The sequence below is a fragment of the Rhinolophus hipposideros genome (assembly GCF_964194185.1).
Source record: "Rhinolophus hipposideros genome assembly, chromosome: 19".
Classification (NCBI taxonomy): Eukaryota; Metazoa; Chordata; class Mammalia; order Chiroptera; family Rhinolophidae; genus Rhinolophus; species Rhinolophus hipposideros.
Window position 1 is genome coordinate 14,258,434 of NC_138065.1, and position 18,597 is coordinate 14,277,030.

Here is an 18,597-nt window from a genome sequence, read left to right on the forward strand (position 1 = left end):
GCTTTAAACGTTAATTTGTTCTTTAGGCCCCAAATCATTCACAGTTCCAGAAGGTAAATTAAAATAATTGATGAATAGAGAACAGCTGTCAGTAGTGAGAAGGACACATGGGTGCTGCATTATGGGTGTTACAGACAAGCTGATTAGCAGACATGACAGAGCTTTGCGATTAGAAGTGCTTTTGTTTCCTTTAATGATCTGAAACAAATCTATTTTTTTCTCTCATTAAACTCACTTATAGATTGTGTGTTTCTGATTATCCCAGACTTGACATTCCCCACCCATTCCCCGCAGAACATATACTTCATGCTATTGAAATGTGAGTTAAACCAAATTATAAAATTTGAAGGGAAATCATAGCAATTAGCCAAACTAACCCTCTTATTTTATGTATGAAGAAATTGAGGCCCATACAGATTAAGTGACTTGCATTTCTCATCACGTTTATAATTCATGAAGGACCAGGCATTTACAGTTAAATGACCTGGAGGCAGCATAAGTTTTTAGAATGCTGTTTTATTAAAAAGATAGCTAGCAAATTTCTTTCTTCTTCTTTTTAAAAGGAAAAGGTGCAGTAGTAGTTCTGTGTTGCAGATAGTTTCTTCAGTGGCTTCACAGTACTTCATTTCTTTATCTGCATTTTTGCCTGTAAACTGGAATTGTAGAGCGCTTTAGTCAGCATTAGGCGCTTGGAAGATTAAAGAGAATGGCTTTTATTGTGTAGGACGGACCTGGGGATTAATGGAGCTGTTCTTAAGCACTTTTTTCTTGGCTATAAAATTTACGACTTGGACCCCAATTCCCTTAACCTTATACTTCTGAATCATTCTAGCCTTGTGCATTTTTCTTCCTTCCTAGTCTATATTAAAAGTAAGTAGAGTAACCTCATTGCAAAGGAACATTTAAATCATATCTATTTATATTTGGTTAGAAAGCTACCACTGATATTTTTTTCATGAAACCTTTTCATATCTATGTTGTCATTATTTCTTTTTTCTTACTGTTAACATTTTACCTTTAGTCTTCGATTTCGAAAAATTTTATTTCTTGCCCCTTAATACATTCTTCTAATCTTGTTTCACTAAAATAGGAATCAATACAAGTTCACATAGATACCTCATCTGAAATTTAGTTTCTGTGGGTAGAAATTGCTATCTAAGTACTAAAATACTAACCACCTTCCAGTTGGTTTCCAAATGTATTTATTATTAAAGAAAACTCTTGTTTCCTTATCTCACCTAATCCAGATATTTGATATAAATAAAATTTTATTTCTTAAAGGAAAATTTAGAGATGTTTTTGTGATTTTTTTTTTTAACAGATACATCTGTCATTTAATAGGGAAATACTGAAATATTCTGATTTTTTTTCCATTTTGTTTTCTATTTTCAGTGGAATACACTTTATTTTTGGCCCTACATAAATTCTTCGGGTGAGTAATTGTTTGTTTATATGTACGATGGGTGACTGGCAGGTCCACTTAAGATGCTGTCAGCGCTGACTTTGGCTAAACAAGTCAGATTGAAGGGCCAGAGCTCCATTCTTTTGACTAGCATTTAGAACAGTTAGAAACAAAATTATCTTTTTAGAGACATTTTTAGAGACTTTTTAGAGACATTTCTTCATCGATTTTTACACCTTAAGTTAATTCAACTGAGAGGCATTTTGTATTATCCATCTCATTTTAAAAATTTTAGTTGTGCCTAAGCCAATTAACTCTTACTGATTTATAGTCTCCCTGAGGAGGGGGGGGGGAAGCATTTATTATTGAATTCTACTTCTCTAAATTAGAAAAAAATTCTAGCTTTGTAGTGAATAATATTTTAAGGAGATTAAAAAATGTTTATGAATTAAATGCTGTCTTTAAAAATACGTACAACAGTACCCCCTTTATCTGTGGTTTCGCTTTCTGTGGTTTCACTTACCCATAGTCAATCACAGTCTGAAAATATTAAGTGTAAATTTCTAGAAATAAACCATTCATAAGTATTACATGGTGCATTATTCTGAGTAGCGTGATGAAATTTCTCACCGTCCCCCTGTATCCCACCCAAACATGAATCATCTTTTTTCCATCATACCCATGCTGCACACTCTTCCCTACTTGCCCCTTAGTCACTTGGTAGCTGTCTTGGTTATCAGCAGTGTCCTGATATGGCAGTGCTTGTGTTCAGGTAACCCTTATTTTACCTAATAAAGGCCCCAGAATGCAAGAGTGGTGATGCTGGCAATTCGGATATGGCAAATAGAAGCTGTAAAGTGCTTCCTTTAAGAGAAAAGGTATGTAGGTATGGGAGAAAAACCCTAGTATATATAGGGTTCGCTACTATTTGAGGTTTCAGGCATCCCCTGGGGGTGTTGGAACGTATCCCCTGTGGATAAGGGGGGATTGCTATATATGATGTATCTAACTTCTAAATTTTACAGCTAAATTTTATAGCTAGGATTTTGGAGCCTCTAAAGATGTTTCACAGTGTGGTTAGAAAATAGTTCTGAGATATTGTCTCATAAGCATGTGCCTATGTTTTATTTTGTATGTAGTAATAGTGAAGCTTAATAAGAATTAAAAATCTGGGTTGGGTGATTAAAATACTGGGAATTTCACAATATAGAATTAAAACTGTCTTTTGAAGATTAATTTAAACAAAACCCTGACCAATTCTAGGTTAACTAGGATACATTTTATGTATCTATTCAAAATTTAAACATAAAGTCAATGTAAAATGTGTATTTGTAAAAATGTATATCTTAGGCTTTATTGACCAGGAATGATGGCAGCATTCAACTTGTAGTTATGATTTAAAGTGGGACTATTGGTGTAGATTCATAGTAACTCCAGAGTTACTGTATATTTACACTGACTGTTGAATGATATGAAGCCTATACAAGATTTAATCTCTTTGGGTGTATTGAGCAATATCAGAAAATTATAGTCTCAATTCTGCACTAAGCTGTGTGGTTGGTGCGTAGTGGTGTAAGTGAAAGTGCCCTCTAAAGAACTTAGAGATGGAGTGGGGAATACAATTATTTTTTTGTGAGTTTAATTAGTAAAAGCCATTCCTTTGCTAGTAAGAATTATCTGAAGATTTGGGGAATGCTAAAATCGCTAATCATTGTGCTCCAGGAGTAATCTCAGGGAGACAATTCTGAAAGTGATTAGAATTTAGTGAGTGGAAATAGCGTTAATTTTACTGTATCCTCTTTTGGACAAAGTCTATGAACAGGAGGGTTGTAAGCTCAGAAGATAGTAAAGGAAAACCCAAAGCATGAGCAATTGGGTGGCTGGCCCTTTGGGAGAGATTTGCGATCCCTCTGTTTCCTGAGGCAGGCATGTCTGTATAGTGGAGATGAATGTGTAAGATTAGTTTAGTCTGATATCATTAAATATTTTAGTCATATAATTACCTTCCCATGCACTATCCCTTGTTTACCCTACCATCTTTTCTTCTAAGAAAAGGTACTCATCTGATGTGAGCATTCCAGTTGCTAGACGTTTGCACTTCTCATTATGAAGAAATAAATTGACAAAATAGTTAACAAATGGAAAAAATTAACCTGTGTGCATACACATAGGTGTTTATGTTTCTGTGAGCTTGGTTGAAGTAATACCTTGTGAGAAAGATATCCTTGCAGTCTTTTTCATCTGATGTTTCTTTGCAGCTAATCCCCTTGGCATGGTAGTCTTTTGTATTGCTCTGAGCCTTAATATTTGAAAACTGTAACAACTTAGGCTGTTTAACTTGTGTGGCTTCAGCTGTCAAATGAGGATGTTGACTTAATGATCTTCAGAATTCGTCCCAGTTGTAAATCTTTATGAATTCATAAGCAGTGTGCTCACTTGTATCACGGCAGTCTTATGGGTGAGAGTTAGAAGGGATTGTATACGTTGCAATATCATTGATGTTTAGGTTGATAGTACCAATATGATTTAAAGTTGCACCTTTTGATCAGCTTGGTTTTGCTTGGGTTTAAAGTACAGGGTACACCACTTTATGTGCTGCTGCTACACTGTAAGCTGCTTAAGGACAGGGCTGGTATCTCCTGAGTGCAGGACTGTGCCTGTCACAGAATAAAAGCAGCAGTGCTTACATGCAGGTATTAGGCCATACCTAGGACAGGGTATGACATAGCTAAACTTGGTTTGTTTATTGGTGACTTTTTAAAATATTCTTTATTATGGCAAATTTTAAACGTGTTAGAGCAAACAGAATAATATTGTCTTAGTCCATTGTTATGCTGTAACAATATCAGACTTGTGGCTTATAAATACCAGAAATGTATTGCTCACAATTGTGGAGTCTGGAAATTCAAGATCAGGGTACCAGCATGTTCAGGTTGTGGTGAAGGCCCTCTTTCTGGTTGCTGACTGCTGACTTCTCATTGTCTCCTTACAAGGTGGGAAGGTGAGCTAGCTTTTTGGGGTCCCTTTTATAAGGGCACTAATCACAATCATGAGAGCCCTGCCGTCATTACCTAATCACCTCCCATAGACCCCATTTCCTAAGACCATCACTTTCATCACTGGAGTTAGGATTTCAACATACGAATTTTGGGAGGACACACACTTTTAGAGCATAGCAAATATAATGAATCTCCATTTACCCATTACCTGGCTTCAATAGTCATGATTATTTATGTTTCATCTTTGTGTCTTTCATCTTTGTGTCACTCCCCAATTCTTGTATTATTTTGAAGCAAATCACAGACTTTATATCATTTAACCTGAATTATTCCAACGTGTATCTCTCAAAGATAAGGATCTTAAAAAATCATAGCCATACCTTTATCACACCTTAAAGAATGACTTGGTTTTGATAAGTATTAAATTAATTACACTTTGAAATGACTTTACTGAATAATTCCAAGAAACCTGTTATGTGGAACTTCAACACAGTTAATAAAAACACCTTGAAGCAAAACGATACGACTAATTTTTGTTTCGTTCTGTTTAATATTTAGGCTATCAACATGACGGCTGAAGAAACAGTGAATGTAAAAGAGGTCGAAATCATTAAGCTAATTTTAGACTTCTTGAATTCAAAGAAGCTTCACATTAGTATGTTGGCTCTTGAGAAAGAAAGTGGAGTTATAAACGGCCTGTTTTCAGATGATATGCTTTTCCTGAGGTATGATTTCATTAGTACTATGAGGTTTGTAGCTCCTATAAAGAAATGTTAAGTATTAATAAGGTAATATGTACAATACAGGTAAATCTTTATGAAAAGGCTATGTAAGTATGATTTTTAAAAATGTCTTTATAATTGAACATTTACAAAATAGCGTCTTCTGTAGAATGTTCTCAGTAGTAAAATCTAGACGTCCATTAAAAAAACAGGAGTTACAGCTATTAATTAGATTGGTGCAAAAGTAATTGCGGTTTAAAAGGTTAAAAATAATTGCAAAGACTGCAATTACTTTTGCACCAACTTAATACATTGTGGTGTGGCATCATCATAAAAAAATATTTGATTAAGAAAGCGGAGACTCTAGAAAGATAAAATATTTCTGAAATACCATTTTTTTAAGCCCATAGAAATAAAACATACTCGTTATATAAACATATTCATTATAGAAAACATAGAAAAATAAAGGAGAAAAATCACCCCACCACCCAGACAGTGTTTTCTATGCATGTTAAATTTTCTATGCATATTTAAAAAATAACAGCAATTCTGTTGTTTATAATTTAGTATCTTGCTTTATCCATTAACATCATAAGGATTCTCTGTGTGATTACACATTTATGCTTAAAAAATTTTCAGTTTCCTTAATTTCCTAATGGTTCCCCTATTTCTAGACAATTAAATTGTTTTTAATTTTTCTTAAATAAATGCTCTACTGAGCATCTTTTGTACATATGTCTTTTTCTGTGGATTATTTTTCTTTTGGATTATTTTTCTTAGATTATTTTTCTTTGGATTATTTCCTTAGAATGAAATTCTTGGAGGTGAAGTTGCAGGGCAAAAGGGAATTAGCATGTTTGCCAAAATGGAAAGCTAAATATATCCTAACTTGAATTGGACAGAACTGCCCCCCGCCCCAAATTTCTAGACAGAAATGTATTTTATGCTTATGTGATACCAAATATCATTGACAAAGAGTACAGCTTCTTGGACATGTGGCATTTTGTGACTTGGAAAGCCTTAAGAAATGAAGTGTTCCTAACTCATGAAAAAGAAACTTTTCTTTTAAAGCTTTATTATAGGAGGGGAATTTGTTTAAACTCGTTGGACTTCCCTGTATGTGGTGTTACAGAAGTCACTGAGCCCAGGGAGGTTAGTCAATGATGTAGTCAGGAGCCAGTACTGAGGCAGTATTCTTCTGGGCCTTTCAAACATTGCTAGCCTGGAATTCAGCAGTGGCTGTCGTATAGCCCCTCCAGGAACCTGTTGGTTTCTGATGAAGTACGTTTTGCTGGTCTGAGGTGAAATGCAAAGAATTATAAAATAGTAAGTTTTTCATTAAACTAAATGTATTCATCTTAAAAGGCTGGCCTTTGAAATTGTGTCCTTTCCTACCTTTTTAAGTATTACAATATCCCTTTATAAAATGATTATTATATATATTATGATTTTTTTATTAATATTCCTTTTTTGCAGAATCAAAAGTTGGCAATTCTATGTAGATCCTCTTGTTCTAAAAAATCCCAAAGTAGGGAAATTACTGTTATAAAAGAAGAGCAGCAATAAAATGCCTTGTAACTTCCACTGGAAGTTCCCATAAACCACTAAAGTAGGATGAAACCTGATCTTATTCCTTCCTGTTTTCGATCTCAGAGTGTAAACTTTAGTATCAAATGCCTGAAAGATATAGAATACACAGTTTAGAGCAGGGTTTCTCAACCACGGCATTATTAATATTTTGGGCCAGATAATTCATTGTAGTGTGTGTATTTGAGGGCGTGGGGGTTGTCCTGTGCATTGTAGGATGTTTAGCAGCGTCTCTGCCCTATGCTCAGTAGATGCCAGCAGCACCCAACTTGTGAGAACCTAAACTGTTTCCAGACATTGCCACATTGCCCCCAGTTGAGGACCACTGATTTAGTGAGACTGAAACATTCCCACACACGAGCCCGTAAATAACACAGAATAGCTTTAACACTGTAAGATGACTGGGGAAATAAAGGAATTTTTAGACTTAGTCCATTGTTTTTACATAGGTGAAAAAAACCACATATATATTAGAATGAGGAGTGGCTGAAGATTCGCGCATTCTTCTCAGAGCATATGTTGTACAAATAAGTTGTGAAAAAATTTATTAAACGTTAATCTTATTACAGACTTCAGATGGAAGCTTTAATGCTGTCTTGTCATTTATTCTGTTTTTAATTAGTGTAGCCCAAATTTGATAACATACATGGGCTTTTCTTTATATAGGCAGCTAATCCTTGATGGTCAATGGGATGAAGTTCTTCAGTTCATTCAGCCTCTAGAATGTATGGAAAAATTTGACAAAAAAAGGTGAGATCTCATTTGCAGTTTTTAGTGTCTTATCATTCGTAGAAGCGTAGCAAAATAAAACATTAAACAAAAGTTTTTTTAAAAGACCATTAATTTTCCTGGTAAATAGTACATTCAATCCCATTGATTTTGAACACTTCCAGAGAACAAGTTGTATGTACTTCAATCATTTGAAAATCTAACCTACTTGGTCAACAATGTCCAGAATATACAAAAATCCACAGGGGCATATCTGAAGCAGTTGTTTCTTCATAATAGTATGAAGATTTTAAAGATGTCATTCCATTGTCTCCTGGCCTCCATTATTTCTGACAAAAAATTGGCTGTATTTGTATCCTTATTCTCTTGTGTGTAATGTTTCTTTTTTTTCTGGTTGCCTTGAAGATTATTTTTGATTGAGGTATATAGCATTATATTAGTTTCAATATATATATAGCATTATATTATTGATATCGAATATCACTATTCGATATTTGTATATATTGCAAAATGATCACCATAATAAGTCTAGTTAACATCCATCCCCATACATACGTAGTTACAAAATTTTTTTTTCTTGTGATGAGGACTTAGCAACTTTCAGATATGCAATACAGTATTAACTATAGTCACCATGCAGTCAAATAGTTATTTTTTGTATTTTATCTAGGGTTTACATACTGTACATTACATCCCCATGACTTACTTATTTTATAACTGGAAGTTTGTATCTTTGGACCCCCTTCATTCATGTCATCCAGCCCCTTTCTCCCCCACTACAACCTCTGTCTTTGGCAACCACAAGATTTTCTTTTTATCATTGGTTTTCAGCAGGGATAGAGACAGCCAAGGATTGGGGCAGAGATTACACCGTAGATTTTGGTGTATTTCTCATTGTGGCTTCCTCCTTTCTTGGATTCCCTCCCCTCTCTCCAGCTTTTTATGTGCTCTGGCAGAACCAACTTTTTGCTCAAATCTTAAGCTGGTAAAACCGCAGCTTTCTGCTTGAGTTATAGCTCACACTGTATGGACCTGGGAGTGCCTTCAGCTGGAAGGCCTTATACCTTTGAATATCACCCCCTAAAGTTCCATTTTGTCGAAGATTGATGTCCCTCTACCGTGTTTCCCCGAAAATAAGACATAGCCAGGCCATCAGCTCTAATATGTCTTTTGGAGCAAAAATTAATATAAGACCTAGTATTATATTATATAATAGCTGGTATTATATTAATATTATATCTGGTCTTACATTAAAATAAGACTGGGTCTTATATTAATTTAAAATTTATATTAAAATAAGACCAGATATTATATTATATTTATTATATTATATATTTATTTATATATTTATTATATTATATCTGGTCTTATATTAAAATAAGACCGGGCCTTGTATTAATTTTTGCTCCAAAAGACGCATTAGAGCTGATGGTCCAGCTAGGTCTTATTTTCGGGGAAACACGGTAGTTGTGCCAGCTTTTTGTTGTTCTTTGGTGCTTTCAAATAGTAATTCTTTTGTATTTTATCTGGGGTTTATCATGTTTATCTGCAGAAAGGTTAGCTCTACCATACTCTGTTAACAGAACTGGAACCTCATATTATTTTTTGATTCTCCATTCATACCATGTTATTGATATCTGTCTGCTTTTGTATATTCTTCATTTATTGGAATACTACTCTTTTCACCATCTCCTGCCTCTACATACCACACTCCTGATAGTCTGCCAAGAGTCCAAGAGTCAGTTATTATAAGACTTTCCTTTTACTTCCCACCCCCCTGGTAGTATTGGTTTCACACACCCTTGGGGCCCTGCTGAACCCTATACATGTTTCATGCAATTTATTGGATGGCCCTCTTTTTGAAGGCAGGGATTTTGTTTCGTTAGACACATATTTGCCACTACAACAATGGTTCAAAGAATGACTGAGGATTCATTATTATTTTCTTTAAGTTCTTAGAAACACTTTTTCTTTAAAGTGCTTGAGGCATCTGACATTTTTTGATTCTTAGACAAGTCAAGTAGATTCTTTGTTCTTCTTTATTCTCCCTGAAAAATCCATGTTAAAAAGTTTTAAGTTTATGTTTTAAGTTTATTTTATGACTTTTTAGAAATGTGCATTTCTCCTTACCCTTTCAGCCCTATTTTTATTAGACCTTTCTCATGTATGAAAAGAAAAAAGGTCATATTTTGGGAAAACAAAACATTTGTTGAATATAAAGGATTTTGATTTCATATTAGGTGACATTTGACATCTTCCATAAAAACTTGATTTTTTGTTTAGAATTAGTATTGGAAATAGAAATCCTTTCTTTGAGTATTATTAAATTGGGACTTACTACTGAAATGATTTTGATTATGGCTTTAATGTGATAAGCCTTATCAAATATTTTAAGAATTTCCTGAAAGCAAAGATACTTTTGGTAACTTATAAGTACATTTGATTTATGAGACCTTGGAAAATTAATTTTGTTAAGTCTTTTTTGAAAGAAATAATTACCTCTTTAAGACACACTTGGCTTGTTTTGCTTCAGGAATTTGAGTTTCATTTCCAGTCTTTGACATTGCTATAATTCAGCTTTTTAATCATTTTAATGTTTCATATTTTATTTTTCACAGGTTTCGTTATATTATCCTGAAGCAGAAGTTTTTAGAAGCTTTATGTGTTAACAATGCAATGTCAGCAGAAGATGAGCCCCAGCATGTAAGATTTTTATTCCTGAAGGTTTGCGCCATAGTCTTGTTTCAGTCATAAGTATTTTATTCACTAAAACAAAAGATTAGTATCATGACTTTTGAAGTTTTTGAGCCAGGATGGGGCAAAATCTGCTCTTTTGTAGACGTAGTGTTTTCAGTCTGTAGTGAGTCTAAATTTGTTCTGTGATTTAGGCAAAGATGATAAATGAATGGCTGGTTGGTTGGAGAGTGTGTGCTTCTCACTTGTTTAAGGTGATTTAGGTAGCAATACATGTTTGACTTGATGACTTTACATCATTGCTTCTTTTCTCATCCCAGAAGTGAATTATGTTTACCTCCTCCTTCTGTCTATTTCCTTTGATCCACACGTGCTTTTTTTTATAAAACGTTTGTCTTTATGACAGTTTAAATTTAACGATACTCAATTCTTTTTGATTTGAGAGTTACTTTTAAAGTTTTATTATTAGTATTGTTGTATCTAAAACCAATAAAATTTTTAGTAAGTGCCAGTAAATGTTCAATGAAATAAACCAAAAGGATATTACAATGGGAACTTTCATATATAACAGAGAAATGTTTGCCAGATAATGATGTTTGTAAGTGGAAAGAACACTGGAATGTAAGTTAACAGACCTAATTTTTATTCTGTCTTTGTCACTAACTGAACTACTTTGGTTAAATCTGCACCCTAACTTTTCGTAAGATAAGAAGCTAGATTTTTGTAAGATATAGAAGCTAGACTACATAAACTCTGTGTGATTCCTTATGTCATTAAAAGCTTATGAATCTAAGATGATATTCACTATACAAATTCTTGTAATTATTCTCTCAGCTGAGCCTCTTTTTGTTCTGTCTCAGCACTGTTTTTGTAGTAAACAAACTATAGATGTTCCATTTTTTGGTTTGCTTTCTTTCCCCACACAAATTTTCCTCTCACAAGTTTGTGAATGGCTTTTGATTTTTGGGTAAGTTGGAGTGATAGCAATCTATATAAACAATTGAATATAGGTATGCTTCAGTTCTCGTTTCAGAAAACTCAGTTTTTCTTACTCTTAACAATTATACATTTGATAAAAAATAAACCTAAAAGAAATTATACATTTGGAAATGCTGGTGTTAAGCCTGAATTAGAACACTGTTTTCATAGATAAAAGTTTAATGTGCTAATTAATGGAAATATTTAATCTTTTTATTTTAGTAGTGAAAAACATTTTTGTTTCTGACTTGAAGGTGGTTAAATATCCTACAAATTATATGGGTATTCTGTGACACTAGTTTATCCTTTTGCAATGGAATAGTTAATGAAAGTTTGTAAACTTTCTTTGTATTTGAATGAACCACTCTCATTGTTTTCGTACCTCACAGCATCTCTCTTTATGGTGATCACTTAATTTTCTTACAGCTGGAATTTACAATGCAAGAAGCTGTGCAGTGTTTACATGCCCTGGAAGAGTACTGTCCTTCTAAAGATGATTACAGCAAGCTCTGTTTGCTTTTGACTTTGCCTCGTCTGACCAATCATGCCGAATTTAAGGACTGGAATCCCAGCACTGCACGAGTTCACTGTTTTGAAGAGGCTTGTGTCATGGTTGCAGAATTCATCCCTGCTGATAGGAAGTTAAGTGAGGCTGGTTTTAAAGCAAGTAACAATCGTTTATTTCAGCTTGTAATGAAGGGTCTACTTTATGAATGCTGTGTAGAATTTTGTCAAAGCAAAGCAACTGGAGAAGAAATTACAGAAAGTGAAGTACTTCTTGGCATCGACCTCTTATGTGGTAATGGTTGTGATGATTTGGATCTGAGTTTATTGTCATGGCTTCAGAATCTCCCATCTTCTGTCTTCTCTTGTGCTTTTGAACAGAAAATGCTTAATATTCATGTTGACAAACTTCTGAAACCCACAAAAGCCGCATACGCTGATCTTTTGACTCCTCTTATCAGCAAACTTTCTCCATATCCATCATCTCCAATGAGAAGGCCTCAATCAGCTGATGCCTATATGACTCGCTCTCTGAATCCTGCTTTAGATGGCCTCACTTGTGGACTAACCAGTCATGATAAGAGAATCTCCGACCTTGGGAACAAAACTTCTCCAATGTCACACTCCTTTGCTAACTTCCATTATCCAGGGGTACAAAACCTCAGTAGAAGTCTCATGCTTGAGAATACAGAATGTCACAGTATCTATGAAGAATCCCCTGAACGGTAAATATTTGCTCATAAAATAATGGGAAATTTCCACAAGTGTGAGATAATCTAATTGGGTGTGTGTGTGTGTGTGTGTGTGTGTGTGTGTGTGTGTGTGTGTATCTGTCTTAATGTTTAAGTCCCTTTAGTTGCAAGTTATTCCTTAAAACTTTACAAAGGTTTTTTTTTTGTTTTTTTTTGATAATTAAAATTCTGAGGTAAAAATCTTTATTTTTATTTTCGTTATTCTTTTGCTGGCTGTAAGGGCAATACGTGTGCATTGAAGAAATTCTGGAAAATACAGAAGAGTATAAATATGATAATTAAAATCCCACACAATCTCACACTTAGATGACCAGCCTTTTTTAAAATTGTGAATGTACCATATATATTTTCATATAATTTGCTTTTTTCACTTGATAGATTATGAGTACTTTCCCATATTCTTAAACATTTTTTGAGATCAGTGATTAATGATGAACATTTTTTTGAGATATAATTACTGTAACAATTTAATGACTATCATAATTGAATGACTATCATAATTTTACCTAATTCCTTATTGTAGAACAGCAGATAGTTTACACTTTTTCTCCTGTAGATAGTACTGTATTGAACATGTGTATATAAAAATCTGATTGTTTCCACTCATCTTTTTTTTAGTAATTTCTCATATATATGAAGGAAATGAGTGTTAAAGCCACCATTCAGTTTTTCCTTCGAAACTGTCATGAAATAATAATTTCATGATTAGCAGTTATGTATTTCAATAGTTAGGAAACTTCCTGCCTTGCTTTTCCTGGAAACTCATTGGGACATAGGGCTGGTTTCGTATACTCAGAGTTGATACTATGAAGTATTACTATTGACTGCAATAAATTTGTTTGTTTATTTATTAAAAGATTTTATTGGGGAAGGGGAGCAGGACTTTATTGGGGAACAGTGTGTATTTCCAGGACTTTTTTATTGGGGAACAGTAGTGTTTTTTTTCTAGGACTCAATCAGCTCCATCCAAGTCAGGTTGTTGACCTTTCAGTCTTGGTTGTGGAGGGCACAGCTCAGCTCCAGGTCCAGTCACCTTTGTTAGTTGTAGAGGGCGCAGCCCACTATCTCTTGTGGGAGTCAAACTGGCAACCTTGTGGTTGAGAGCACACACTCCAACCATCAGAGCCATCTGGGAGCTCAGTGGCAGCTCAGCTCAAGGTGCCATGTTCTATCTTAGTCGCAGGGGGTGCTGCCTACCATCCCTGTGGGAGTCGAACCGGCAACCTTGTGGTTGAGAGCACGCGCTCCAACCAACTGAGCCATCAGGCCACCTGGCAGCTCATTGACTTCATTCTAGTTGTAGAGGGCACAGCTCACTGGCCCATGTGGGAATCAAATCGCCAGCCCTGTTGCCCAGAGCTCGCGCTCTAAGCAACTGAGCCACCCGTCTGCCCCTGTAATAAGTTTGTTGAAAGAACACAAAAACTGAACCTTTTCCTGTTCACAGAGGATAGTTGGAGGCATTCTTTATTGGGGAAGAAGCACTGGACTCACGTTTCTGTTTCTGATTAAAGCAGGAGATCTTTAGTCTAGGCACAAAAATACAGAATAAACATACACAGAAGCGTTTTCTATTAAGTTGCTGTGAGTTTGTGTATTGTGTGTGTGTGATACTTTCTTTAAAGTTCCTTAAAGAGGAGGAATTCTAGGATCAGTTAAGTGAGGGGACTTCCTAAAGCTTAGGATGACTTCTTAAGGCATCTTATTGTTCTGTATCTCATATTATATAGAGATGATATCTAGTGATGAAAATGGATGGGTATAATTAATATAGGAGCATCCTATTATCTAAATCTCAACGGAATAGAGAGTCTTGAGCATTGGTAGAGACAATCTTAAACTTTTCTTGGACTTTCCAATCCCTTTAGAGAAAATTCTCATCAGGTGGGATGCTGGGCTTCAGTTATGGAGTAACTGCTGATATTCTTCTGAGTGAATAAGATGACAGGAGCTTCTTGGTCAGTATAATGAACAGCATGTTAGGACTTGTGCCCCAGTGAGACTGTCTTTATAAAGAAAAAAGATGCACAAAAATCCAGCCTAATATGACTCTGCAGGTGCTGTTGCCTTTGTAAAGACAGTAGAAATTGAGGGATGACTGGATAAAGGTGGAAAGAAGTGGAGTATAAGTTATTAGACGATTATAGGGAAAGCAGAGAGGTAAAATGCGACATGTCAAAAAGTAATGCATGTATCACTAGCTGAGCAGTAGCAATAACCCAGAAGACATCAGTTATGCCTCTGAAATTGGAACTTATGAGGCAAAGCAGTGGAGAATAATGAGTAGAAGTGGTTTTTGGAGTCAGACTTGGGTTTGAGCAATACCTTTGCCATTTATTAGCTGTGTGACCTTGGGACAGTTACTTACTCTCTCTGAGCCTCATGACCTTCTCTGTAAAATAGTGTGTTGACTTGCAAAGTGAAATAAAGCTCCTAACAGCGTGGCAAGCATGTGATTGGTGCTTAATAAGTACCAGTTTCTCCGCTTTGGAGTTCATACCCTTGGTAAGCAAAGGGCATCAAAAGGGCTGCTTATAACGTGCTATGGGAGAGCTACTGTGCTGTGGAAAAAGTATAAACATTTAGTTTGGAGAAAGTTTACCTTGTTTTAAAAAAACATTTTAGATGTAATTAAAAAAAATTTGGAAAAAAGGTCAAGGTGGCTGAATAGTAAAAAAAAATTGGGAAGCTCTATTAGATCAATTATATTAAAGATGCCACATGAAGGGACTCCTACTTGTAATAAGTGTTTGAAATCAGTATTCAGTTAAAAATATTTGTCTACTATGTGTCAGCACCGTGCTGCATCCCCGAGATACAATGATTGAGTTACTATGGTGAACAAGAAAATAAAACACGAAAGAAGGGTTTAAAAGGGAATGGATGGTATTTTGAAAGATATCTTTTCACTCAAACAGAAACAAACAAAATAGAAAGTCAGAAAAATCAGTTGAAATATGTAAGCTTTGGCTATTCAGTGTAATGATCTCAAAATTAAATGGGAAAACAAACAAAAAAACAAAACCCCCAACTATCTTTAGGCGTGGGCCAGCATTGGATTTGGACTCTAAAGATCTGGATTCACGTCCTAGCTTTATTTATTTGCTAGCTATGTAATTTTAGAAAATCACTTGTTTTTTGAATGTTTCCTCATCTGTGAAATGGGAGTTATAATCTATTTCACAGGTTATTATGCAAGTTAAATGAGAATGCATATGGAAGTAATAGCAAAATTAAATCAAGTTGCAAAAGTTAAATAAAAGTTGCAAAATTAAATCAAATGTTACTTTATGAAGGTCATTTTATTCTATCCCTATACAGTTAATAACCCTCACAAATTCTTTATGGACCTAAAAGGGGGCTTCTTATGGACATTAGCTGCTTACAGCACAGTCTGATAGCTGAAAACTCCTCCCATGTCTTTCTTCTTCCTCCTCTGGGTGACTTTATGTATGTGTGTTTAGGTACTTACACATATAGAGTGCAAGACTCCTAACGAATGGTGCCTGTGTGAAGATGACTCTCTAGCTCTGCTTTCCTTGGCCCCAGAGCTATATTTTGATATGTCTTATATACTTTTGCCTAGAGAGGCCATTATGAGGCCACCTCATAATCAAATTCCTTGAAGGCAAAGATCATTTTACTTTTGTATTTGTTCCCATGGTGCCTTGTACTATATAGGTAATGTGTGTAAATGTCTGTAGTATTCATCTTGGATGGTATTAAAATTTTTGAACAGTGTATAACTATGAACAGTAGAAATTGTTAGTGTTTAGAAGATATTAGGAACAATCTGATGTAAGATGTCAAACTTTCTAATTAGTATACATTAAAAATATTGGAAAGATGTATGCTTAGCTTTTATGTTAAATGCAAGGAAACCAACAAAATCTCAACAATTCTTAAAATTTTGTTCAAACATATTGGAGACAAAAAATAAATAATGTTTGGATAACAAAATCAGAGATTAAGAGTTCATAAAGAGATTTAGGCATTAGGTCGTCCAATCTATTATTCAGTATGTAGATGAAGCTGAGCCACAGAGAACGTCAGTGATTTCCCCAAGGCCACACATCTTATTTTAGATGGGAGCCCCTACCCTCCTTGTTTATTAATCCAGTGCTCATCCATTAGACATACATTCTATGTTTAAAAACTTACGTCGTGTACTTCAGAGAGGTAAGGAAAATCTGTTTTTGTGCATTTGATAAACATGTAAGCTAAGTGTTAATTGTTTTAAATTAAAATTTCTCTAACTGAAATATATTTTCCTTCACCTTCACCTCTTCCTTTTTGGTTTTTTTCACACCTTTTTGGAAGAAGTGATACACCTAGTGAGGCACAGCGACCTATCAACAGCGAAATCCTGGGCCAGAATTCAGTTTCTGAAAAAGAGCCGGCAAATGGAGCACAGAATCCAGGACCACCTAAGCAAGAAAAAAATGAGGTAATATTTACTACGCCCAGTGTTTTTTAGAGTTATTCTCTTTGTAAGAAGTAATAGTATTTGCTTGGATAGAATTTTAAAAGAATTTTCTGGTGTTTGGGAGTAGGAGAGAGAATATCTAGGTTTTCTTATTTGCTTATTTTCTTCCCTCTTCCTTAAGAAATATATGGCATTTTTAGTTGTCATTGTGTATTTTGGTATATTTTTAACAGGTGAATTTGTTAGCAATCTAAAATACCACAGTTGATATTAATCTTACATATTTCAGTATTCAAGTAATTGAACTCACATTAAACATGGATAGCTTGTATTTTAAAGATATACACTTTATATTTTACTGATTAGGTTTAATAAACAAGAAATTATGGCATTTTAAATATAAAATACTTTTAGCTAAGCTTTTAGAGTTTCAGATTATTTTTCTGTGGTGTTTTGGAAAGAAAATTGAAGTAGGATATAAATTTTTTTTTTTTAAAGATTTTATTGGGGAAGGGGAACAGGATTTTGTTGGGGAACCGTGTGTACTTCCAGGCCTTTTTTCCAAGTCAAGTTGTTGTCCTTTCAATCTTAGTTATGGAGGGTGCCATTCAGCTTCAAGTTGTTGTCCTTTCAGTCTTAGTTGTGGAGGGCGCAGCTCAGCTCCAGGTCCAGTTGCTGTTTTCTAGTTGCAGGGGGCGCTGCCCACCATCCCTTGTGGGAGTCGAGGAATCGAACTGGCAACCTTGTAGTTGAGAGGATGCGCTTCAACTAATTGAGCCATCCAGGAGCTCCGCGGCAGCTCAGCTCAAGGTGCCCTGTTCAATCTTAGTTGCAGGGGGCGCTGCCCACCATCCCTTGAGGGACTTGAGGAATTGAACTGGCAACCTTGTGGTTGAGAGCTCACTGGCCCAGTGGGAAGCGAACTGGCAGCCTTTGGAGTTAGGAGCATGGAGCTCTAACCGCCTGAGCCACTGGGCTGGCCCAGGATGTAAATTTTATCATATCATATGTGTGTGTATATATATATATATACATATATATATATATATATATGTATATGTATATATGTACATATATATATGATAAAATAGCATATATATATATATATATGCTACTGAGAAAGGGTGATTAGAAGGTAGTTTAATAAGTTGAATAAATTTTTTTGTTTGTTTTCAATTAAATATTAAGAATGAAGTAGAAAAATTACTATTAAAAATACAAATGCATATTTGTATCAAAGAGAACAGAACCCGAAAACACCAGGGGTGCCACAAAAATGTATTCAAGTGGACACTTTGGTCATTATTGCTCAAGCAGTAGTTCGCCATAATCAGAAATGTCTGGATGCTGATGGTGACCACTTTGAGCACCTCCTGTAATTGACAGAAGTCAAACGTGACTTGTATTCATCTTTTGTTATTGTTATATATTGAGTATTACAATTTTAATACAATTTTCCTTTCTTAAAACATTTTTTGGCACCCTCTGTATATGAAGCAAACATTGACAGAATTGAAGGGAGAAATAGATAGTTATGCAATAATAGTTGGAGATTTCAATACCCCACTTACAAAATGGATAGAACATCTAATCAAAAGATCAGTAGGGTATAGAGAACTTGCACAACACTGTAACAACTAGACCTAACAGACATCTATGAAACACTCCAACAATAGCAGGATACCTATTCTTCTCAAGTGCACATGCAGTGTACTTCAGGATAGAGCATATATTTAGGACATAAAATAAATCTCAGTAAATTTTAAAAGATTGAAATCATGCATCATATCTTCTCTGATTACAG

General features: G+C 34.9%; 1 protein-coding gene across 7 annotated transcripts in view; it reads left to right on the forward strand.

Moving 5' to 3' along the window:
• WDR47 (WD repeat domain 47) overlaps positions 1-18,597 on the forward strand; it is a 51,285-nt gene that overhangs the window by 9,004 nt on the left and 23,684 nt on the right. For 2 of the 7 annotated variants that reach the window (XM_081026295.1, XM_081026293.1), the window contains exons 2-7: positions 1,393-1,432; positions 4,960-5,126; positions 7,377-7,460; positions 10,058-10,142; positions 11,538-12,340; positions 16,688-16,814. In XM_081026295.1, the coding sequence (XP_080882421.1) occupies positions 4,969-5,126; positions 7,377-7,460; positions 10,058-10,142; positions 11,538-12,340; positions 16,688-16,814 (1,257 nt within the window). In that variant the 5' untranslated portion in view covers positions 1,393-1,432; positions 4,960-4,968. The remainder of the gene's footprint in view (positions 1-1,392; positions 1,433-4,959; positions 5,127-7,376; positions 7,461-10,057; positions 10,143-11,537; positions 12,341-16,687; positions 16,815-18,597) is intronic. The other 5 variants (XM_081026296.1, XM_081026292.1, XM_081026298.1 and 2 more) reach the window with 3 other exon arrangements.